The 25,680-nt window shown below is 41.5% G+C and overlaps 1 protein-coding gene across 3 annotated transcripts in view; it reads left to right on the top strand.

Annotated features, from left to right (window-relative positions):
• Positions 1-25,680, top strand: part of LOC115025035 (glutamate receptor ionotropic, NMDA 2C-like) — a 55,151-nt gene that overhangs the window by 15,266 nt on the left and 14,205 nt on the right. For all 3 annotated transcript variants that reach the window (XM_029457006.1, XM_029457007.1, XM_029457005.1), the window contains 6 exons: positions 4,331-4,396; positions 6,645-6,833; positions 7,682-8,022; positions 8,808-8,922; positions 12,197-12,408; positions 19,545-19,713. In XM_029457006.1, the coding sequence (XP_029312866.1) occupies positions 4,331-4,396; positions 6,645-6,833; positions 7,682-8,022; positions 8,808-8,922; positions 12,197-12,408; positions 19,545-19,713 (1,092 nt within the window). The remainder of the gene's footprint in view (positions 1-4,330; positions 4,397-6,644; positions 6,834-7,681; positions 8,023-8,807; positions 8,923-12,196; positions 12,409-19,544; positions 19,714-25,680) is intronic.

Raw genomic sequence — 25,680 nt, 5'->3', positions numbered from 1 at the left:
AACAACAGAGTTATATTTATATTTACGAAACATTTAGTTGTAAATAGCAGGAATTCCCAGCAGTACAATGTGCAGTGCCTCTCGGAGGCTGTGAGCCGGGGGTACCGCTCGTAGTTAGTGATTTGAAAGTGGCGGACAAACCCTTTTCCCGGCTGTGATAGGCTCGCTAGCGTCGGGGTTGGCCGTTCTCTTCTCACGATGTCTATCTTTTCTTGAAAAGTTCATCTTGAAAATGGCGTTGTAATTATATCTGCGACCAAATCGATCTCTTCTCCTCTTTCAGCCATTGTGGGTTGAAAAAAACCAGCTTGTAGAAATCTACACAAATTAGCTCGTTCAAAGTTTGCTAGCTCTGCATAGCTCTGCCTCTCAATAGTTTGTATCCAATCAAAAGACGTGGACGTGCTGACGTTATCGTACGCCTGCTAGCTGGCCCCGGTGTCCCCAACTCGAAATCTGATTGGTCAACGCTACAGTTTTGTTCCGTTCACTTTAAGCGACAGGCGCCCGCACTGTTGGTTCTGAAGGCCTCAGGGCAGATCTCTTGGACCCTGGCAACACATGATGGCTGAAATATGATTGGATAAAAGCTCTAACATAAAGGCCAGACCTCCAAATCTTGATCTGAGGCTGGAAGCAGCGCAACCAAGAGGATCTTTTCCTAAACCTAACCAAGTTGTTTTGTGTGAAGACGGAAGTTTATTTTGAAACGACTGCATTTATTAATGAGCAGAAATTGACACGGGTTGCTGGACATTCGTCGGAGAACAAAAATACGAGGAAATACCTTTCTTAAGATATATGAACCATTTTCATATGAACATCATATGAACATTGTATTAGTATACGTTGCCAAAATTGCTAAAAATAGATAAAAACAAACATATCTTTCTACCTCCTACTATTAATGGAGATTTCTCCTCAGCCTTTCTACCGGTATGTGTTTGGTGCTATTTAGCAAATGTCTTCTTAGCATGCTAACATGCTAAACTAAGAGAGTAAACACGGTAAACATTGTACCTGCTAAACAGAAGCATGTAAACATGTTATTGTGAGCATGCTAGCGTTTGCCTCAAAGGTGTGTAGCTTTACAGAGCCACTAGTGGAGGAATACATAATTGTAAAAACAATCAAGTGAAGTCATTATGCAGGAAAGCCCCTTTCAGTATATACTGTACAGTATTTATTTTTCTGTATTGTTATTACTTATGTATTTACGTGTAAGCAGTATTTCAATGTTGTAGTTGATTGAGCTACATTTTAAGTACTTTATATACTGTTGGGTAGTGGCTTTGCATGTAAATCTTCCATTTGCAAAGTAACTCTGGCCATCAGATAAATATAGAAGAGTAAACAATACAATATTTACCACTGATTTGTAGCGGAGTAGAAGTATTAAGTAGCAGAAAAACAAGCTTGATTAAAAATACTTTCCATCACTGGAGATGGAAGCTTGCATAAGTACAAATGACATATACAGTACACATGGAGATGTATCTGAGCCCATATGATGTGAGTGAGCATCTGTGTGTGCGACCTGCTTCCCTTTTGACCCACACCAGCCTCTCCACCGACGGGGGAGGTACAGCGTAGAGTTCTCCTCGTGGGAGTGTGTGAGCAACCACCATGTCAACCGTCTTCCTGTCACATTACCATACGCTCCTGCAGTAGGACTGCTAATTACGTCTGTGTGTGACAGCCACACTGCCAAGGTGGTGAGAAGAAGACGGCTGGGAAGTGGAGGACGAGGGGTGGGGGGGTGAACTCTGTCTTCTCATGTGAGCGTATGATTGTGAGAGATTGGGAAAAGAAGGTAATTTTGTTGTAATTCTTGCTTGATTTCATTTTGAAGGGGAAGATGGACGTCTTTCATCACATTTGCTTCTGCGTTTGTGTGATTTTTCACAATTTAAGATGCTGCTAATTGGAGGATGAAACACTTACTGGCTCCACGGAGGTCACTAAATGATTTGCCTGTTTTAATAGCTCAGACAAAACTAATTGGATTTGAATTACACTTCTTCAAATAATGCACCACTCCTCCGTCACATGAAGTGGGACACTATAGTTAACCGAGGCTGCCAATCCAGACCCTTTTATTTATTTATTCAGTGACAGCATGACATGGTTGTGTACTGCTATTTTTACAGCTATTCTGGTACTCAGCCCATTCAGTGGTCCTCCAGAGGTGAGTCTCAAACAAGCTCAGACACTGATAAAACTGGTAAAATTGAGTGAAGGAGAGTCTAGTTGTGATATTCCTGTGGTATTCCTCGGGCTGCACGGCTCTCTGGGGCTTTGCGGAGCCTCTGAGCTGTGGGAGAGAGAAGAGCAACAGGAAGGAGATATGACAGTTAGTCACCTCTGAGACAAGAACAGACTGAGAAGATCTGAGACCTGCTCCCAAATGGCTTTTGACAGTTTAACACTATCTGCTCTCTCCCTCACTCTCCTCCTGATTCACTCTCTCATGCATGATTTCTCTCTTTATGCATGTGTGTCACTGCATTTGAACATTTCCCACATTTCTTGTCTCCACTTAGTGTAGGATGTGCAGTGTACACGTGTAATAAAACAACAACAACAACATATTACCCTGATCATCACCTTCTTGCACCAGCTCCCAGTCCGTTATTAAATCAATTTCAGAATATTATTACTTGTATAAAAGCCCTGCATGGTCTTGCACCTGCTTTCATCACAGGTCCACTTTTGCCCTGTAGCACTGTACGGCCCTTTAGATCTCCCATCCAAGCTATTATTACACAGTTCCATCAACAAACAAAAAAAAGGAGGCAGGAACAGGGCGTGCAGACTGTGGGACAGAATTGGTTGAATCTGTTTAAATTTGTTTTTAGCAAAACAAAAAAGAAAAGAGAAAATCCAGGCAAAGGGCTGGTTCTCTGCAGACACACACACCACCACACACTTCTAATGGGTCATAAGTGATGATTGAGAGGGATTGTTTTTGTATGAGTCTATACGTTGTTTTGCTTTTTTAGGAAAATATTAATCATGTGCTTTTTTAAATGACTGACTTTCAACATTAGGACCTATTTCACACTAGAATATTGTAATAAAACGAGAAATCTTTTGACCTGCAAATCCCTAAATCATTGCTTGGACTATGCCTGTTACTCTTGATACACATTTTGTTGTTAGTGCTGCTAGCTGCCTTCTCAATTAAGGTTTCTTTATCAGTTGATTTCTGCTCTTTGTGTCTATATCCAGTCCCTTTTACTGTCTCCAATAGCTCTCATCCTCTCATCCCTGTAGCCTACTTTATTTGAATGCTATTTGAAGGACATGGGTTCAGTGGACTCTAATAACGTCCATCTTATCTGTCAACACACAGTGAGGTATGCAAATGTATGCTAACACACACAGACGCATGCAACATTGGACCACCCCTTCTTGACAGAAAGAGAGCAGCAGGACTGATATCTGCAGATTGGAGACACTTGTTCCAGATTGAGGCAGAATATGGACAATCAAAGCTTTATCATTCAATGTGAAAGACAAAAAAGATGGAAACTGTAATATAAATATTCATGGTAACCGTCCCTTTATACGAAACATCACTCTGAATCTGCGTTTTTATTACTCTACCCATCACTCTTTTTATCCAATTGTTGCTCTATTGTTTATATAAATGTTCCAATTACACTTTTTAGGACATTGTGGATATTATTGAAGATTTTTAAGCATTTCATAAAACCCATTTCATAAAGCCTATTCATGTGCCATTGTCCACTTAAAATGTAGTCCTTTCGTTTCCCCCATTTTGTCACTTCTCATCAAATTAATTGGTTTTAGATGGCCTTTCTTTAAAGAGTCATGACTTTTACCAGTGAGGTTTTTACAAGTGATATGCTTATTGAAGAGGACAAATGATTAAAATGCAGTGTCCTACTAGTGGTAAAGTTTCATCCAAATGTATGTTAAAGGTGCTGCTAAAATGAGGAGCAGCAGGTGAGTTAATTTGAAACAGTTTGCTTCTGTTGTGGCATAAAGTTCAACACTGTACTTGGATGTTCTTTTGCTGATTTATTCAAGATATTAGTCCATATATCCAATTCAAGCATGCATGTCCGACAGGTTTAAAATAAAATAATATGTATTTTTCTAGGTTTTTGAAAGAAATGCATCGACAAAAAGGCGTCATAGTAGCATAGTGAGAAGAAATAAATGTGCTTCAACTGTTACAGCAAGCATCCAAAATGCGTCTTTGAGAAAAACCAGCTCCGGAGATGCTGCGTCATTCACCTTTCACCCAATGAAAGATTTCCCCCATCTAAATCCTTAAATGTGACTCTCTTACTCTCTACAGGCTGAGGGATCCTCTTTCTTGCAGATGGGAGCGTCTCTGGAGCAGCAGATTGTCTGTATGTTCAAGGTACAGAAAAGCATTTCAGTGTTACTAAGAGTGACAGTCAAACCTCATTTAAACCAAATATTTGGGATTAAAATCTAGGTTGTCATACCAAATGGTTATCGGGTCAATCCAGACAACTGGGACCTCTCAGGCTGATTAACACCATGTAGGGACAACAATCAGCGGGGAATCCCTGATCTGAATTCCTGGTCCAATTTCAACAAAGTAGATTCTAAACTAATTGTTCTTATGATAGATTGTACAGAATAATTCTCATGAGATCAGGGGGCTTAATGTCCCTGATGTTTTGCCAGTCAACAGGATAATCTCAGTTCAGTCTGTGACACCCCAACTTTATGTCATCATGATAGATTGTAGTCTATGGTCAGCATCTAGTGCAGGGGTAGCCAACGCGGTGCCCGCGGGGCACTTGTTCGCCCGCAGGGACAACGTGAGTCGCCCGCAGAGCATGTTCTAAAATAGCACTAGTCACCATGAACCTCCGTCTAAAAAATGTATTTAATTGTTTTGCTGTTTAAAAAAAAAAATCAATAACACTTGAATTATTCTTTATTTTAAAATGACAATATTGAATATAGAATTTAAAAAACAAAAATGTTTTATGTATACTCTGTACCCTGTCTGGGGTCAGAGTTCAATTCCACGCGCAAACTAAATCTCCATTTACCTTTTCGCTGAGACAAGCTAGCGGGAGCAGCTACGGTGGGGCGCTAGGTGCACTTTTTACGCTAAACATGGCAGAAAAGCGAAAGAAAACGAACGATTTTCACAATGATTGGGAGGAAGAATTATGTTTTACAACAGTGAAAGAAAAGTGTGTATGTCTCATTTGCGGGGCGACGGCAAAGCGGCACATTGTGGAGACACTTTGGTACGTGTCACAGAAGCTACCTAACTAACTAACTAACTAACTAACTAACTAACTAACTAACTAACTACCAGCTGCAGCACTGCGGGCAGAACAAGCCGAGAGTTAAAGGCAGCTTTGAGCAGCAGCAGTCTGTTTACACGAGGCCGGTGAACAAGTCACAGGAAGCAACGGAAGCTTCATTTAGAGCTTCACATTTTTAATAAAGAAGAAGAAAGCCTTTTCGGACGGAGAGGTCTTGAAAGGTGCAATGATGGTTATTGAAAACACTGTTCTAAGACGAGAAGAAAGGTTCTGATGTGATCTCCACTCTCCGATGTTACAAAGTTAGTGTTTGTACAAACAGGATATGATCTGAAGATGTGACAGTTAATGATTTCCTATAAAATGTTACAGAAGTGATACTTTGTACTAAAATATAACTGGTGTGATCTTTAACAAAATGCTACAAATGTTCTCATTCATACAAAAATGTCAATAAAGATATTTACAAAACTATCAGAGATGTGATAACTCTGACTTTCAAATGTTGAAATAGATTGAGAACATAAATAAATAATGTTGCATGTTTAAATATATCTGTGTTTCCTACCATGGTAAATCATTGTTAATAATCATTGTGAGGGATAATTAACATTAACATGTGATCAGACAGTCTCTTCACATATATAAATATTTATTATGATTATTATTAATGATAATATTAAAGTTGAACCGTACAACTATGTTATTCAGGAAGTTTGTATCAAAGAAGTAGCCCTTCGTATTGTTCAGTACCCCTGAAGTAGCTCTCAGTATTGGTTGGTGACCCCTGATCTAGTGGCAGCATTTCCACAACTGACAAACCAGTGTGAAATTGAGGTATATTTGTGTTGAAATGAATTTATTTCTAGTTTGTTCCTGTCTGTTACTGATGTGGTCAACCCTAACAATAGACTTCATACATCTTTAGAAGAGAAATTAGAAAAGATGAATCATTACACTTCTTAGCAAGAGTTTCATGTCTTTACGATAAATGTAGCTGGAGCCAAACAGCCAGTTAGCTCAGTTTAGCATAAAGACTGGAAACAGAAGGAAACAGCTAGCCTGGCTCTGTCCACATGTCACAACATCTGCCCTCCAGCACCTCTAAAGTTTACTAATGAATGTTAAACCAATTTAGAAAAATCCATACAAAAACAGACGTGTCAACACAATAACTTCCTGTTTCTGGTCTTTTTGTTCCTGTTTTGGAGGCTCAAGCTTCATATTTGCTGTGCAGACGTGAGAGCACTGATCTTCTCAACATGAGTCCTTCAGTTTTATTTTTACAATCATTCTTGATTCCCAGATTTTATGTGTTATTTCACATCTTTATTTCTATATATATTCATGTTTCAGCTCATGGAGGAGTATGACTGGGGCGAGTTTGCGGTGATCACCAGTTTGCTGCCGGGTTACGACACCTTTGTGGATATAGTTGAGTCCTACACAGATACCTCCTATTTCCTGTGGAACCTACAAGATATCTTGTCTCTGGAAATGTCTGTCGGGTCGAATGACGCGAGGACGAAGCGCATGCTGCAGCAGGTACAATGAGCTATAAGAATCTCAGATTGGGTTGCACCATGTTAAATGCATCACAAAGTGGGGTTACGCCATTAAAACTTGTCACACCTCTGAACACTTACACAGTTACTCTGACTGATCTCCATCTACCAATTAGAATGACAAAGGTGTAATTTGTCCTGCCCAAAAGCTGGGCATACACTGTACACTTTGAGCCTGTCTCTGACACGATCCTTGGACGAACGACTCATTTTAAATTCAGATTGGTTTGGCGTTGTTTGGCGTGCAGTGTAGAGAATTCCTAGCCACTTGCGAGTCCATATACACCAGATCTTTTTTTTTTTTACGTTTCAGCACTCATTAGAAAACATTTGTTATTGAGGTAGTAAATGAGGTGAGAACTGGAGTCATTTTCTTATAGACTTCTTTACAATTAGACTTCTTTTTGAAACCAGTGGAGTCTGCTGGATATTAGAGATCATGCAGGTTTAAAGCACTCCCCCCCCCGCCCCTTGGGTCAGACATGTTGACCATATTCCATACTTATTTTACTATTCAGTCTAAATGGGTTATATTATGGCAAACTAACATTAACTGCGTAAGTTTGTTCAGTTGCAACAGTGGCAGTGACCAAGTGTAAATATTTAGTTTGAACTAATGTCTGTGTTAGAACTTAGTCTGTCTGATTTGAATCTTTTCATTTAATGTTTCAATTGTGTCGCTTTCATTTTGTGAAGCTAAAATCTCCCCTTAGAAACAACTTAATAAGCAGGCTGAAGTTTTGAGGAACAGCTGGTGCTACAGACTCTCAATGACCTGCAGCATGTTCAGGCTGTTTTCTCTCTGACAGACTTGTTTTCTGTCTGCAGGTGGACTCTCAGGTCCTGCTGGCGTATTGCTCCTATGAGGAGGCACAGTACTTGTTCCGTCAGGCAGCTGAGGTGGGTCTGCTGGGGCCAGGCTACATCTGGATCCTCCCCAGTCAGGCCGTGGGCAACCCCGACAGCCCTCCACCTGTCAGCTTCCCTATCGGTGTTATTGGTGTGATTACGGACCAGTGGAGGAAGAGCTTGCGGCAGAGGGTTAGGGAGGGTGTCGCCATTGTAGCTCAAGGGGCTGAGAGTTTCAAGAAGCTGTACGGGTTTATTCCAGAGGGACATGGTGACTGCAACAAACTGGCTAAACACTCAGAGAATAATACTCTGTTCAGGTGAGTCACACTTTTGTCACTGGTTCCCTTGACAAAAAGAATACTTTCATGTTTTGTTCAGCAAGATAATTTACACAAACGAACACCACTTTTATTTAAGCTAAAATGCAATCGACAGAAGTAAAAAGCTAACATTAGGTCATTGACAAACTACTGTTCACAGTCACTGAGTCGATGAGTTTCAGTGTTTGGTGTGATGACGTTTCATGTCCCCGACAACCTCAGGCAGGATATACCTTTTTTAAGACACCTACAAGCTTAAAGATTCAGGAGTGGGGTATTTCCTGACGTATTTTATGTCGTAGAGCAAAACATGAATATCTCTTAGATTGTGTTAACCACATAACCTATTTCAGGAATCTTCAGGAAAGTCCAAAATGCTAACTCCTTTTGGGGTTTTAGGATATTCCTATATCATTACTGGCGCATGGACAAATGAGCACAATTTAAACTTCGGCTACACGGCATGAAGAGAAATTAAATCACGCCTCTTCACGTGTTCTGAAATTCAAATTGACCTGGATTCATTATTCACAAGCCCTGTCTGTCAAGGATGTATACTTTAGCAGACAGCGAAATCACTCAGTAGAAACACTCTTCACCAATCAGCTGCCTCTCTCATCCCCTAATGAGATACTTCCAGCTTCCCACGTAAGATTAAGCCCTCCAGGGGATCTTTAGGTTTAATTAGGAGGTGATCATTGTCTGTGTTTATCTGTGTAATGATGCGGAATCAAAGTCCTTGATTGCATGCAACATACTTTTGCATGACTTTATGTTTGCAGGCACATGTTGAATGTGACGTGGGAAAGGAGAGATCTGTCATTCAACAACCGAGGCTTCCTCTCCAATCCTTCCATGGTCCTTATCGCTCTGGACCGGGAGAGACTCTGGGACAAGGTACTAGATCACAAAAACATGCTGGCACTGATGCCCCAGGAACAATGAGACATTTGTACCATTGTGTGCTTTGTAAACTGCACATACAGAGGATTCAAATACATTGTGGACCCACAGATTACTTCGGCTGAGAGTAACATTAACTACTGAGAGACGGCGCTTGGAGAGTGCAGACCTCCGCCATGGCTTTTTCCATAAGTGAAAATATTGCGTGTATCCACCTGGTGATTCGGAGCCTCTTGACCAGCAGTGATCATGTAATCCTGCTGACAAACAAAACACCAAACAAACCAAACCCAAAACATAACGTCCTTCATCGGAAAGAACTTTAAGTTTTAGAGTTGAGTTTAGTTTTAACTCCAAAAAAATACATTCCCGTTGTTTTTAGAACACCAGCATGTCTGTTTTACCCTCACGCAGTCTCTTTGCCTCATTTCTCTCCCTCTGCATTCTCCTCTTTAACTTGTACTTTACCGTTCGATACCCTCTGACATATAATCTGTCTGGATGCAACACGTTTATGCCTGTTGCATTGCAGATGTCAAGATGCATTTTTGAAACAAGCAGAAAATAAAAGGTTGTTTGAGGGAAAGTAGATACATAAAAAAATCTAATCTCAAACAATTGATCACAAAAAAAAACTCTTCGAACACTCTGAACTTGTAAGCGTAATTTCCAATCAATAATGTTGTGTGTCCTTCTCTTACTCTGGTTTCATTGTCACCATGCCTTGCAATTTTCTTGACTATTTTCACTCCCTTTTACACACAAAAACCGCGCACACACTTTTCAAAGCCCGAGGGTGTATTGAAAAAGTGCGACTAAATAGAGAGACCTGAACGTAATCTCACAGCTACAGTTGAACTCATTTATATCTGGCCTGGAAAGACCAACCTACTTTATCAATGTCACCTCCTGGCTAGTGCGAATGTCTGCGTGTGTGTGTGTGTGTGTATGAACATAGACATGTAATTGTGCTGAAGTGGGGTTTTGGTTTGTATGTGTGTGTGTAGATCTTAAGGTCACACTTGTGCAGCCAACACTTCATCTATTTCTTATGTCCCCATGTCCAGGTGTACTGCTGTTGTTCACACACACACGCTATCGACAACATGACTTGACTCAAAACAAGCTTCTAAATTCTGTGAATCCTTTTCGCTCTGTCCTCATTACAACCTGATCTCTCACTGCTAATCTTCCAATCCTCTTCACGTCATGTAACTCATTCGTAATGACGACAGGTTTTTGGTATTTGCTCTTTTCTAGTCCTGCATTGTTACAAACCTGACAGTTTAACATGATGTTGTGCCTTAGCAGTGTTTGAAGGGTGCTGCTGGTTGACATGTTGGGCAGCAAAGACCACTTTTCTCTGCTGGGACCCTGTCCTGTAGTTCGTCCTCTCTTTTCTCCTTTTCCTGTTCTTCTCCCTCGTCGAATCAACACAGATAATAAAGATACTTTATAAGGCTGAAAGCTGCAATAAACCAGTAAACCAGAATATTGTACAGATGAATTATTACATAAAATGATTGTACTTTTATTTAGTATCATGAGACTTTAAAATCTATCATTACGTTACAGTCATGGGGGAGTGTATCCCTTTTAAACAAATAACTAAAAGTATGTTCAGTGCCACAGTACAAGTCCTTAGAGATGGGTCTTTTTTGCTATATGTAGTCAGAAGAGGTGGAGTTTTAGCAGGAGGTGTCAGATGGGCAGTGACTCTGCTGTCCTTACTTCAGAGCTCATTCCACCACTAAGAAGAGCCATGACCAAGATAAGCAACCACAGATTTTTCTGAGTAATGGTTCCCTTCACTGCCTGTAGGCCAACACCAGAGTTTAGAACTGGATGCGAGCAGCAGCGGGGAGCCAGCGTAGTGAATGAAGAAGAGGGGTGGTTCATTCAGGATTAGCTGCAGACTTCTGATGAGACCACGACTGTTACGAGAAATTTGAAAAATGTATTTAAAAAACATGAATTTGAGTAAATCTATAAATCCTTTCTATGATGTTCATCATTGGCTGCCCTGGGAAGAAGTTTCAAATCTGAGAAAAATACATTTAATAATGTATTAACTTTGATTTCTAACATGAAGTATTGGGGAAATTCCCAAATTCTCATACTGTGTTTTAACCCAATATCAAAAAATCAATAACAGTGTTGGCACCGTATGACAGAGCTTCTGCTTAAGATGCTCCATGAGAGGAAGAGACATCCCATAAAAAACAGATTGAAATGACTGATCTTCACAACTGGCGTCTCTGCGATTCTGTCATTCACAGATGGTGCAGAGAAACAAATCACCGTCTTGCACAACACACTGTACCTTCATGCAGATTTGTAAATCATACATGTATGACGAAGGAAGAGTGTTAGTATGAGCGAGCAGAAGAACAAATCATGAGAAAGAAAAAGAGCTCTCATTAAAGCTGTGAGGGACTGAGCTTCACATGCAGTAGTCAGTGCTGGCTGAGCTCACTATGGCTCATTAGGTTGGGTTGATATGACAAACATTCCTGGCTCTCACAGAGAGGGTTTCACTGAGTTTAGTGCCGACATCGATGGGATTATTCTCTGTGTGATGCGACATTATACAGCAATTCAGGTCCAAAGTGGCTCCCTATGAATTTGAAAAACTCTACTCTACTCTACTGCTTTTTTTTCTCAATACTACCTCGCTACAATATTTCTTTGTCCGTCAGCATATCTGTTAGTCGATTCCCATTAGTTCAGCGAGCTTTGTTAGCACAAAATATTTATTTTCTTTAATAATTAAAGTAGCACAAAGACATAAAGACAAAGATAATAAATAGCACTAATCACTTAACAGGTTACATTTATGAACAGTGACATTTCAATTTGTTTTTCAGCTGAAGAAATAAATGAATAATTTAATAATCAGTCAACAAAATGAACACAGATTGAAGGCAACACATGCTGGGATGTATTGTTAATATGAAGCAGTCCGTTTGCGCTTTGTTTTATATTCTGCCTTTTTTTCAAAATGTCTTATACTCAAACACTTTCAAGTCTCCTCTCTCATGCATTAATAAACTCTGCTCTTCTTTCATCTTCTAATCCTTTTTCCTCCAGGTCAGCACATGCTAATTTCCCTTTTTAAATAAAATAAAAAGCATTCATCCTGTTAAGTAGGGAAAGACAAGACAGGTGAAGAGAGAAGGGGTTGATATGCAGAGCAGGTCGAGGCTGAGATTCAAACACGTGTGCAAGATAACGCTGAGTTTCTTTGTCCGTCACTCTGCCTCCCCAGGTCGGAACGTACGCCCGAGGGATCCTTCAGGTTCGCTACCCGGTCTGGCCTCGATATGGCAGCTTCCTGGAGCAGGTTTCAGATGACCGTCACCTTACGGTGGCCACGCTGGAGGAGCATCCTTTCGTCATGGTCGAGAATGTGGACCCGGGAACTGGAACATGTGTCCGCAACACAGTGCCCTGCAGGCGCCAGTCCAATTACACAGAGAGGTACGCACAGCAAAGCAAACACACATACGGCTTGTTACATCTGCATAAATGTGATGCACAACACAAACATGTAGACTGATGGGGCTGGGTTTTGAACCTCGATACATTTTGGGGTATCGAAAACTGTCAAGTACCCATAGCTGGTATTGAATGTTGGTCAGGTCTGGTCATTTATACTTACAGTACGGGCTGAGGAAACAAATTAAACTGTAGGTCCACTTACTTAAGCCTTGGTTGCAATCTGTGTCAGATTTAACAACAATTTTGGGACCAACGCCATGGAGATATGATTCAGAGCATCCCCTCATCCATCTTGACTTCAAAGTTGAGCTCACTCTTGACTCTGGAAACAGTAGCTGACAAAACAACGACAAAGCTCGAGGTCCATTTAGTCCACAAGTTCTAAAACAAGCAAGTGAGCGGACCTTGAGTTGACCTGTTTTTAAAGGAATACTTCAGTCACAAAATGATCATTTGTATATCAAGTACTCACCACGTGTTACCTTGAATGCTTGGAGAAAACTTTGTTTTTTCTAGCATGCCTCCAGGGTAAACGAAGAATCCAAAAATGGAAAAAGGTATTGATGAATTGAAGTGTAACAACAGCAAAACTATATCAAAACCTTCGTTTACAAACTCTCAAACAACTCGTGCAGTATAATCCAAGTCTCATTTATCCAGTCGTATGCTCACTACTTCCCAAACAGTAGACAGTCTCACGTTTGCGCATGTGCGCTACTCATCCATGCGGGTCCGAAGTGTATTACAAAGTAAGCTAAAACTAAGTTTTCTTCAAGAATTCAAGGTTACACTTGGTGAGTAATTGATATATAAATGGTCATTGTGTGGGTGAAATATTCCTTTAAGGTCAAGAATGAGCTGTCAAACTCTGTTTCTAATTTAAATGTAACATTTTGGCTTTTATTGTCAAAAACAAAGTTCCAAAACTTAGTTATCATGTCAGCACGAGTATTTAAACATTTCAGACTATACTCACAGACATCTGCACCCTCCCCCTGCGCTTCTCTGCCCCAGTTTAGTTCTGAGTCGACACTGCAAACCTCCACACTTCATTAAGCACAGAGTAATTGTGTGTGCCGAGTGTCTAAGCACCTTAAAAACACACCTCCGGTGTCAAACACCGAGCGCAGCATGGCAGAAGACAGCCATTAAACAGCTATTACCTCTGACTACTTACAACATCAGGAATACACAATGTCTTCATTATGTTTAGACAATACAAGTTCAAGTCTGTCATAAATTTAATTGCACTGTTAAACTAGTGTCAACTACTTTAGCTTTATTGTTTCCACATTGACAAAACACATCATATATTTTATAACCACTATTAGGAAACGTGATACTATTTTCTGAAATCCTGCCACTATTAATAGTGTATATCCTTTGACTATGACTAAAACACTCTCAGCTATGCGTGTCTTGAACCTGTCTGTGCCGTCGCAAACTGGTTCACATTTGATTAAAATCAATATTAACTCAACATCCACTTTCTGGCTTTTTTTCTGGAAATGTCAACCCTGATGTTACGGAGATGTCTGGTCTTTGGAGTCAGATGTGAATTGTATCCTTGTTTCAGATTAATGGTTGTTTCAAGTTTACATGTGATTTTATCTCCTGGCTCTTTTTCTTATTCATTCGGATGGCTTTCTTGTTTTCAAATTGAACATTACAACTGATTATTTTTCATTAATAACCTTATGGCCAGTAACACCTCAGGATCTTTCTATCTGCAGTTCATCATCATTTGCATTTGAAAGTCAGTTCTTTGCTAATGGCATTTGAGACAAAGTGTAATGCATAAAACCTGTTGTTCCTCATGTTGGAATAATGAGTCAGAGGTGGCACACATGTTTCTGATCATGGACACATTATTGTTGTTTCTGCTAGGATCTGCCAAGATAGTGTTAATGAATAATATCTTTGTATTTATTTCAAGTGGGTTTTTTTTTTATCGACCGCATGAAAGGAAATGCTAATTCTTGATTATGGGGTTCTTTAGGATGTGTGTGCACATTAAAGACATCTAGATTAGGTTTCTAAAAGATTTCATGTTGTGTTTTCTGTGGACAATAGTTTACTGCGACTGAGAAACTAAGATATGATTTCTGAACAACTGTTTGAATTATGGACTTTAATGAAACAGGCCCAGAATAAAATATTTAATGAATGCAATGACATCTCCAGCTATTTTGTGTGGCTGCTTGCAACTTGAAGAAGATTGGGTTTGTTCACGTTGGACGAACAGCACACCAGAAGAAAAGTGCTCACATTCATACATGATTAATAGATCCATGGAAAGAACAGAGGATATTGGTCAGCATACCAAGAGATGCAGGAATCACATGAGAACAGACAAAACCTGAAAGTTGTACAGCCAGCTCAATTTACCACGGTATGATCATACTGAAAACATTTTTTTTTGAAGATAACATTTGGGCATTGCCTCACATTGTCAAACACAATGCACAACAAATACATCCAGTGGCACATGCACATGTAACCTTCATGCATGTTCCTTTCATTTGTAACATATGTGTTTTTATGGGAGCAAAGTGTCTAAATGTATCATATTTTAAGGACAAACTACAATAGAGAGGGAAAGAGTGGAAGAAATAAACGCTAACATATTGATTTATGTCAAAATAAGCTTAAGATCGATACTGCTGTCATGTCTGTATGTTACATTACATTACAGTTCATTTAGCTGACTCTTTTGTCCAAAGCGACTTACAAAAACTGCAAACAATCATGAGGAAACAACTCCGAACAGCAAGAATCTTGCAAGTTCAATAGCTTCAAATAGGTACAATCCTTTAAGTGCAGAACAATAGCTTCAAATAATCCAAACAAAAGTGCAACATACAGAAACAACAGAATACAAGTTCAACTATTAGCTCCAAATAAGCCAAATCAATACAAGTGCAACATACAAAGAACAGTTATTTAGTTTTCTTCATTCGTCAAGGTGCAGTCGAAACAGGTGAGTTTTCAGTCTGCGCCGGAAGGTGTGTAGACTGTCTGCTGTCCTGACATCAATGGGGAGGTCGTTCCACCATTTTGGCGCCAGGATAGCACACAGGTGGGTTTTGTTTGAGGGGAATCTGGGTCCCACTCGCAGTGAGGGAGTGGCGAGCCGATTGGTCAACGCAGAGTGAAGTGAACGCGCTGGGGTGTATGGTTTGACCGTGGCCTGGATGTAGGAATAGCCTGTTCCATTCACAGCCAGTGAAGGGAGCAGAGGGGCGGTGTAGTGTGGGAGAACTTGGGTAGATTGAAGACCAGTCGGGCTGCTGCATTCTGGATGAGCTGTAGAGGTCAGCTGGCACATGAAGGAAGTCCAGCAAGGAGGGAGTTGCATTAATCAAGGTGTGAGATGACAAGAGCCTGGACCAGAACCTGTGTCGCCTTCTGGGTCAGTAGGGGACGTATCCTCCTGATGTTGTTCAGAGTGTGTCTGCAGGAGTGGGATGTTGCAGCAATGTTGGCGCCGAAGAACAGTTGGTCGTCCAGTGTCACACCCAGATTCCTTGGAGTCTAAGTCGGGGAAACAGAGATGCCGATGTTGACGGTAAGGTCTTGGATGAGAGAGACCTTTCCTGGAAGGACAAGGAGATTGGTCTTGTCAAGGTTGAGTTTCAAGTGATGTGCAGCCATCCACCGAGAGATGTCAGCAAGACAAGCCGAGATCCGTGCCTCTGCCTGGGTTTCAGATCTGGGAAAAGACAGAATCAGTTGAGTGTCATCTGCGTAGCTGTGGTAGGACAAACCATGAGAGTGAATGACAGAGCCAATTGAGTTGGTGTACAGAGAAAACAGGAGGGGACCCAGGACGGAGCTAAGCTTAGTTTAGGGCTGCTGGCTACAACTTTATATTTATAGTAAAGGTGCAATGTGTAATTCTGAGACTCCTGCTCACTCCTGTGTGAGCCTGTGTAACGGCAGCAACTTCAAGCAAGTTCTGTTGACTGCTAACAGAAGATCTCTCTTTCTCCTGTCTCTCTCGCACAGATAGATATCTAGCGGCATAATACCTAGACATCTTTGAGATGGCGTCAACACTGTTACCTCGTCACACTCTGTAGATAATGTTAGTTAATTGTTTTAATGTTTAAATTCTGGCATATCTTACACATTGAACCTTTAATGCACAGATATGAAAGTGGTAATGAACTTCTCATCTAAGAGAGAAATAAAGTGAATAAACGTATTTATCAAAATGTCAAACTACCTCTTTAATTTAATTAAATGTTGATGTAGAATGTAATGTGATTGACTGTGTGGTCACTTTTACCCAGCCAGTCTCACATGTACCACCATAAATTGTGTTGAATTATTATGGATTTAATGTCTAATATGCACAGATTGATCACCTTTTAATCACCTGAAAAACAGAAAACAAACAATTCAGCCTGTAAATGCCACATGTATCACATGTCCACATATCTGTGTGTGTGTGTGTGTGTGTGTGTGTGTGTGTGTGTGTGTGTGTGTGTGTGTGTGTGTGTGTGTGTGTGTGTGTGTGTGTGTGTGTGTGTGTCGGTTATGCAGATTGCTGAGCTGACCATCGCTGGCACATTAATTATAGAGAGCGATATGTAGCGGCTGTTGTTGGGTGCGATGGCACATTGATTGCCAGTAAAGAAGATTTATCTGTCCAACATGGAGACATCTGTCATAGCATGGGACAATGTTATCCCATCCTACCCTCTTTCTGTTTCTCTTTTACCATTTCTCTCAGGCTGGCATGTTCCATTTGGACTGTGACCAACAAACAGGGAGAAGGAAAGAGAGGCAGAGAGGACTGGCTGCCATATAAATCAGTTAATCTTGCTGTGTGGTCTGAGCAGATTCCCTGCAGAGCAGATGTTTAGCGTGATTAGAACTTTTTTGTCTTGCTCATTAAAAATCTTTTCTTTGGACAGATGATGTCCTTATTTGCCAGAAAGCTGAGCCTACCTCTCTGCCCTGATTAAGAGCAGGAATTCCAACCTAAAACTCTACTTTTAAAGACTTTGTGATTAAGTATGTTCAGGAGCAAAGCTTTGCTGTATTGCTGGGCCCGAACCAGAATCAGCACTGAGCGGGACAGACTGTCAGACCCTGCTGCAATAAAATGTTAGTTTTTTTGTTTAAAGGGACTCTGTTGCTCAGAAACAATACCACTTTTGTCCACAGGGACACAATCAACACACAATGAATGTTCCTTAAGTATTTTTTAAAATGAGCTGGTTCTGAAATCTTTTCCGCATTTGATTTAATTGTCAATTAACACATCATATTGCAAAAAGTATGTGGGCACATGTTGTCTCAAATCTTTTGGCATAATGAATGAATTGGAATATTTTACAAAACCCTGTGTAACAATTAATGACAATGTTTTTTAATGGCCTATGCTGATATTTTTAAACTATGTTTAATTTTTTCTACAATAACTGCACTAGGACACTACAGGTAAGGCAAAGGAAAGATCTTGGTTATGGCAAGTTAACTATACGGTTAGGGAACTAACTAACTACAGTTAAAACAAGCAAAACAAGAGGGTTGATGATGGCAAGTGAGCTACATGTCAATTCACCACTTTGACCTCCACCCTTTTCTACATAAAGGGTGCATAACTTCCTGTACTGGCACTTGGCATTGGGAGTAAATCATGTGAATGTACTGCACTGCTTGTATCTTTGTTTGCTTTTGGTCTGGGGCTCTTTATAATGGTTTGGTCCCTTTGGTTTAATTAAGGTAAATCATCGTGCTATAGCATACAATTATTTTTTGAACAGTAGTTTTCTTGCATCTTTGTGGCAACAGGACAGTGTTCCTGTTAACGTTGATTGTAGGACATTAACTTCCCCCTCATCATTCTTAAATGATCGCAGCGGTTTTAATTTTAATTATCCTTCTTCTCTTTTTCCTCCTCATCCATCTGTCCTCCTTTGCTCTTGCCCTCCTTTTCCAAACTGAAGCTGCCGCCCTGTCAGCCCGCCTCTGGTAGTTCGCTGTGTGTTTCCTGTCTACCGTTCACCTTAGAAATCCCCTCTCTCTAACTCCCTCATGGTGCTGCCCTCCACGCTGCACTAGTTTTGGGGAGTTTTATGAAGAATACACTTAACAACACAACTGCTGCTAATCCTCCAAGGATACTGTACTACATGTGTTTGTGTGTGTGTGTGGCGGAGAGACACGGCCCAATTTAAATGTGTTTGTGTGTATTGTTAGTGGAGTGTGTATAATGAAGACAGGTGGCCAGCTCCTGCAGCAATTAATTATTGCAGCGTTTTTCAGAACTATTGACTCCTGTGAAAGAAGCCTTTCAAAAACACTTCAAATTTGTCAGAAATGAACTCTTACGCTGTTGAAAATAATCAACTTGAATGTTAATTACTCGCTTGACTCTTTTTTATTCATTGACTCGCTCATTCACATGCTCTTTTTTATCGCTCTTGTGCTGAATCATTGATGCTGAGGTTATCTCAACCACACACAAACACGCTACGTGATTCAGCCCTTGTAGGTTTTAGGCCTCCACTCTTTAGCTTTTTTTCCAGGTAGTTTGGCGATGTCTTTTTCAATCTGTCTGCTTTCAAATTTCATTGTCCACTGTTGCTTTTAGTGTCTCTCCGTCATTTTTTATTTCATATTTTTTTCACCATTTCCTGTCCTTCTGTTCTGTTCTACACCCCATTAAGTAGCGAGGCCACAGAGAGGAAGGGAGTGTCTCTCACATACTACACACCTTAATGGCCTTTGATTAGAAGCCATCACAGTCACTCAACCATCCACTGTGCCTGTGCCACACACGCCTCTGTCTGTGTGTGTGTTTGCAATCTTTCGGCATCTCCTCTGTCTCCATCGACACAGTTTTAACAGACATTGATTTTAGCAAATGAACCAGCCATCGCCTGCCCTTCACTTCGCTGTCGTAGACAATGGTCACTGTCAGCATGAAAGCCCAACACTATTTAGCACCCACTCTCTGAAACGAAGCAAAACAACAGCCTAAGTCATAGAAGCTAAATATAGTCCCGGCTGCCAGAGAGGGCTATTTTCAATCACAAGATGTTAAAAACAAACACTGCATTTCCTATGTGTGACACTGCTTTTTCTCATCCTTCTTTCAGTGTTATCGGCCATGCAGAGTCCTACACCAAACTGTGCTGTAAGGGCTTCTGCATAGACATCCTGAAGAAACTGTCCCGCACCATCAAGTTCTCATATGACCTCTACCTAGTCACCAACGGAAAACATGGCAAGCTGGTCCGTGGGACTTGGAACGGCATGATTGGGGAGGTAAGACTGAGGGCTGAGCTATTTAAAGAAGGATAAGTCCCTGAATGCAGCAGCTGGAGCAGCTGGGTTGAGTCGCTTCGTGACCATCTACAGACAATTATTAGCGCAAGGTGTTTTAAAATGTTCATCCACAGAACTAACTGAAATAAATGGCTATGACATGCCGTAATTACATTAGAGGTAAGTGTTGTGTGTAGCGTGCTAGATATCATCAAAAAAAGCATTAAACTTGTAGTTTTAGGAACACGGCGTACAGGGATAGTAGCTTCTTTATTACTAGTTCTTTATTTATCTGTTCAGTTTATTTAATGCTGAAACGCTTCTGAAATAAAAAAAGAAAATCCTGTTTGGGTCAAAATGTACTTATAATAAAAATATCTATATACATAGTTTAAATAAATAAGAGGGAGATAAAAAAAACCTTGTTGAAAGATACCTACTGCAGCCATGAATTTAGCATCATGAACACATCAAACAGTCTGACTCCCTTACGACTTTCAAATCCCTAGTCTACTCACTCTAAAACACAATCAACTTGTTATCACAGATCCTCCTTTCACTCTGTCACTCCACACTCTTGTCTTGCCTGTTTTATCTATGTCGGTTTGACTAGTGTAGTGCGGGTGAACTGGGAACGTCTGGAGGAAGCCCCTGTCCTGGAGATCTTCAACTCACACCTCCAGCGGAGCTTTTCAGACATCCCTGTGGAGGTTGGGGGTATTGAATCTGAGTGGCCGATGTTCAAAACCTCTATTGCTGAAGCTGCGGTGATGAGCTGTGGTCTCAAGGTCTTAGGTGCCTCAAGGGGCGGCAACCCTTGAACACCGTGGTGAACCCCGGTGGTCAGGGAAGCCGTCCGACTGAAGAAGGAGTCCTTCCGGGTTATGTTTTCCGGGAGGACTCCGGAAACAGTTGTAGGGTACCGAAGGACTATGATGTTGTAAAGGCTAGTTATATTGTGGCAGCAGAGGTAGCTGAATCAGGCCGGCCCTTTACCGAGGGAGAATTTGTTAAAAACTGCATGATGAAAGTTTGCGACGTCGTGTGCCCAGATAAAAGGCAAGGGTTTTCAAATGTGAGCCTGAGCAGAAACGCCGTTGCTGATCGTGTACGTGAGCTTGCCACCAATCTACAACAACAGCTGGTAGGAAAAGGAAAAGATTTCATCGCATACTCCCTTGCTGTGGATGAGAGCAGCGACACTTCTGAAACTGCCCAGCTGTCCATTTTCATCTGTGGAGTGGACTACGGGAAAAGATCTATTTGAAGAGGTATTCAGGTGTGTAAATGATATGAGGCTGCCTTGTGTGACTGACAACAGATGGAGCGCCTGCGATGTGCGGTCAAAAGAGTGGATTGGTAGGCAGGATTCAGGAGAAAATGCGGGAGGAAAACGGCGCAGGTGAGCTGACAACTTATCACTGCATCATACACCAGGAAGCATTGTGTGGCAAAGCCTTGAAAATGGAACATGTAATGGGCACCATAACACGAGCAGTCAACTTCATAAGAGCCAAAGGTTTAAATCACCATCAGTTCAAGTCTTTTCTGGAGGAGTTGGGTTCAGAATATGGTGACTTGCCCTATCACACAGAGGTGCGATGGCTAAGCCAAGGAAAAGTACTGCAAAGATGTTTCGAGTTGCGTGTCAGTTCAATCTGTCAGTTCATGGAAAGTAAAGGGAAAGACACAACAGAGCTTCGGGATCAAAAGTTTCTGTGTGCCATCTCAATGCGCTCAACCTGCAGCTTCAGGGGTGGGGCTGTGTGATCACAGACATGTACGCTGTTGTGAGGGCTTTTAAAACCAAGCTGCGCCTGTTGGAAACGCAAATGCTGCAAGAAAAGTTGAGCCATTTTCCGTGCTGCCAAACTATGAAAGAGCAGGTCTCTACCGCCGTTTTCCCAAGTGCACAGTTTGCTGAAAAACTCAGCATACTTGGTGGCCACTTCACACGGCGATTTGTCGACTTTGAAGCCCAAAAAAGCAGGTTTGAACTGCTCAGTAACCCATTTGCAGCTGACGTGGAAAGCGCACCAACCAACATACAAATGGAGCTGATTGAACTCCAATGTAGTGACTCACTCAAGGCAACGTATGACTCTGTGGGCGCTGCACAGTTTCCACGTTTCATCCCGGACACAATGCCCCAGCTGCGTACCCAAGCTGCTCAAATGCTCTCTATGTTTGGCAGCACATACCTGTGTGAACAACTGTTCTCTTTGATGAAGATAAACAAAACATCACACAGGACTCGTCTTACTGATGAACACCTTCACTCAATCCTGAGGATTTCCTCAGCTCAGAGCCTGACCCCAAACATTGATGAACTTGCATCCAAAATGAGATGCCAGGTATCTGGCTTAGACTTGTGTGCATCACAGAGCAGCGAACTGAGCTTTAATGTGTTTCCTTTTTGCACTTTTTTCTTGCTACTACAGGGTTTTTCTTTGAAGGAAATTATTTTTTGGCTGTTTGGCCTGTGGAAAAATGTTTTCATTAGAAATTAAGCTGCAGATAGAGCCATAAGAAATGTATGCAACTGATTTTTCATTTATTTAATATTTAATGTTGTTTTTATAGGCAATAACTTAAGCTTTGTTAGTTCCAGGTTCAATATGTGCAATAAGTTCATTTCAATAAGTTTTGCAATAAACATTGAACCATTCCGGCCCTAAACTTGTATCGATTTTTTTATTTTGGCCCACTGTGTATTTGAGTTTGACACCCCTGGCCTAGGGGGTGGTTCCCCTATTTAAAAAGGGGGACCAGAGAGTGTTTGCCAACTACAGGGATATTATACTTCTCAGCGTCCCTGGTAAAATCTACTCCAAGGTACTGGAAAGGAGGGTTCGGCCGATAGTCAAACCTCTGATTGAAGAGGAACAATGCGGATTCCGTCCTGGTCGTGGAACAACGGACCAACTCTTCACTCTCGCAAGGATCCTGGAGGGGGCCTGGGAGTACGCCCACCTGGTCTACATGTGTTTTGTGAATCTGGAGAAGGCGTATGACCGGGTCCCCCGGGTGATACTGTGGGAGGTGCTGCGGGAGTATGGGGGGAGGGGGTCACTTTTGAGGGCCATCCAATCCCTGTGCGCCCAAAGCGAGAGTTGTGTCCGGATACTCGGCAGTAAGTTGGACTCGTTCCCAGGGAATGTTGGTCTCCGCCAAGGCTGCGCTTTATCACCAATCCTATTTGTGATTTTCATGGGCAGGATATCGAGGCGTAGTCGTGGAGGAGAGAGGTTGCAGTGAGGATCTCATTGTTGCTTTTTGCAAATGATGTGGTCCTTATGGCATCATCGGTCTGTGACCTTCAACAGTCACTGGATCGGTTGAAGTGTGAAGCGGTTGGGATGAGGATCAGCACCTCAAAATTTGTGGCCATGGTTCTCAGCGGGAAACCGGTGGATTGTCTACTCCGGGTAGGGAATGAGCCCTTACCCCAAGTGAAGGAGTTCAAGTACCTCGGGGTCTTGTTCGCGAGTGAGGGGACGATGGAACGAGAGATTGGCCGGAGAATCGGAGCAGTGGGGCCGGTACTGCAGTCACTTTACCGCACCGTTGTGACAAAAGGAGAGCTGAGCCAGAAGGCAAAGCTTTCAATCTACCGGTCGATCTTCCTTCCTACCCTCACTTATGGTCATGAAGGCTGGGTCATGACCGAAAGAACGAGATCACGGGTACAAGCGACCAAAATGGGTTTTCTCAGACGGGTGGCTGGCGTCTCCCTTAGAGATAGGGTGAGAAGCTCAGCCATCCGTGAGAGACTCGGAGTAGAGCCGCTGCTCCTTTATGTTGAAAGGAGCCAGTTGAGGTGGTTCGGGCATGTAGTAAGGATGCCACCTGGGCGCCTCCCTAGGGAGGTGTTCCAGGCACGTCCAGCTGGGAGGAGACCCAGGGGAAGACCCAGGACTCGGTGGAGAGATTATATCTCCTCACTGGCCTGGGAACGCCTCGGGATCCCCCAGTCGGAGCTGGAGGATGTGGCCCGGAGAAGGGAAGTTTGAGTCTGCCGGATAAGCGGTAGACGATGTATGGATGGTTTGACTAAATTGTTTTCCGTCTTTGTTTTAGCAGTTTTAACTTTTAAAATGCACTGTAAGGCGACCTTGGGTGTCCTGAAAGGCACCTCTAAATAAAATGTATTATTATTATTATGAAGTCCAAATGCAAAGTCACACAACAAAAGCAAGACATTATTTTAAAGCTGAATTAATTCAATATATCCTCATACTCATGATATCTTACATAAAAGTATTATTTCATTGTGCGCTTTCCTATGAATGTCCATCAACACGAGTGATCAGTCTGCCTGCACAAGCAAAAACTACTTGGTTAGGTTTAGGAAAAGGTTGTGGTTCGGGTTAAAATAAGTAGCCTACATTTGTTACGTAATTTACGTACTTGGCGTTAGTTAGGTATGTACATTACATAACAAAATGATGTTCAAATAAGTCAGCATTGACTTTTGTTTTCACTCTGGACACAAACAGTGGACACCTAGAAGAAAGTTTTGTGTTGTTTTTACCTGTCCATCCACCCAACCTCCTAAGTATGCAGACTCTGCTGCTCTTTATACTACATGACCTGACTTCCTTAGAGGCAGCCCTGCATGTCCTGACTCACAATTCCATGGGTTACATACAAATTGATTACAAGGGTTGTAAGATTACATAGCTGAATTGTATTGCATTACCGTTCTCAGTTTTAACAGGGAATGAGAACAGCCTGATTAATTGACACTTTCTTGGGGGCAGCAAACTGTAACATTGACATATTATATATTATCACTACATAAAGTCATTTTGGCTAATGTGCGAGCAAATGGTTGCTTATTTCCTGAGCCAAGAGGCACGAGGCAACATTATTATTAATTTAAAGTTATGTTTCTGACAAAGTTTGACGAATATAAGTGCAATATTCCCTTTCACTCCCTTTTGGCTCTGCATTGGTCTCCAACAACTCATGGGGGAAATATCTGGCTCTTTAACAGTTAAATGCTTAAATGTGTTCACAATCCAGTTGCTAACTTCATCAGTATGCTGTTTAGTGCTGGGCAGAGAGCACACAGTGGGTTTATCAGAGCTTTTTCGCTGAAAATGAGGTTGATGAGAGCGGTGAGCGTGAGCCCAAATAGTAAAATTGAGGGCCGAAAAAAAACAAAACCTGTTGAAAGATGCTAAAATGCTCAGTAGAGCTGAAAGAAAATACAGTTGGGTGACAATTATCTGTGCATACATCACTACAAGCGACCTTCAAAAACAAAAACAAAAACAAACAAAAGAGCTTCCTCCAGAACCTGTATGAGTTTAATTTCACCAGATCAAATCTTTACATTAGCTTAAACACTATCAAACACTATGATACATGCATCAGATAGCTGTCTTCAGTCTGTCAATGTACAGGACTGTCTCAGAAAATTAGAATATTGTGATAAAGTTCTTTATTTTCTGTAATGCAATTAAAAAAACAAAAATGTCATGCATTCTGGATTCATTACAAATCAACTGAAATATTGCAAGCCTTTTATTATTTTAATATTGCTGATTATGGCTTACAGCTTAAGAAAACTCAAAAATCCTATCTCAAAAAATTAGAATAGTTCCTCAGACCAAGTAAAAAAAAAGATTTATAACAGCAAAACAAAATCAAACATTTGAAAATGTCCATTAATGCACTCAGTACTTGGTTGGGAATCCTTTTGCACGGATTACTGCATCAATGCGGCGTGGCATGGAGGCAATCAGCCTGTGGCATTGCTGAGGTGTTATGGATGCCCAGGATGCTTCAATAGCAGCCTTTAGCTCATTAGCATTGTTGGGTCTGGTGTCTTTCAGCTTCTTCTTCACAATACCCCACATATTCTCTATGGGGTTCAGGTCAGGGGAATTGGCAGGCCAATCGAGGACAGTAATGCCATGGTCAGTATACCAGTTACTGGTGGTTTTGGCACTGTGGGCA

Source organism: Cottoperca gobio, chromosome 19 (assembly GCF_900634415.1).
Source record: "Cottoperca gobio chromosome 19, fCotGob3.1, whole genome shotgun sequence".
Taxonomy (NCBI): domain Eukaryota; kingdom Metazoa; phylum Chordata; class Actinopteri; order Perciformes; family Bovichtidae; genus Cottoperca; species Cottoperca gobio.
Note: the sequence above shows the minus strand (reverse complement) of the source record. Positions and strands in the feature narration are given on the sequence as shown.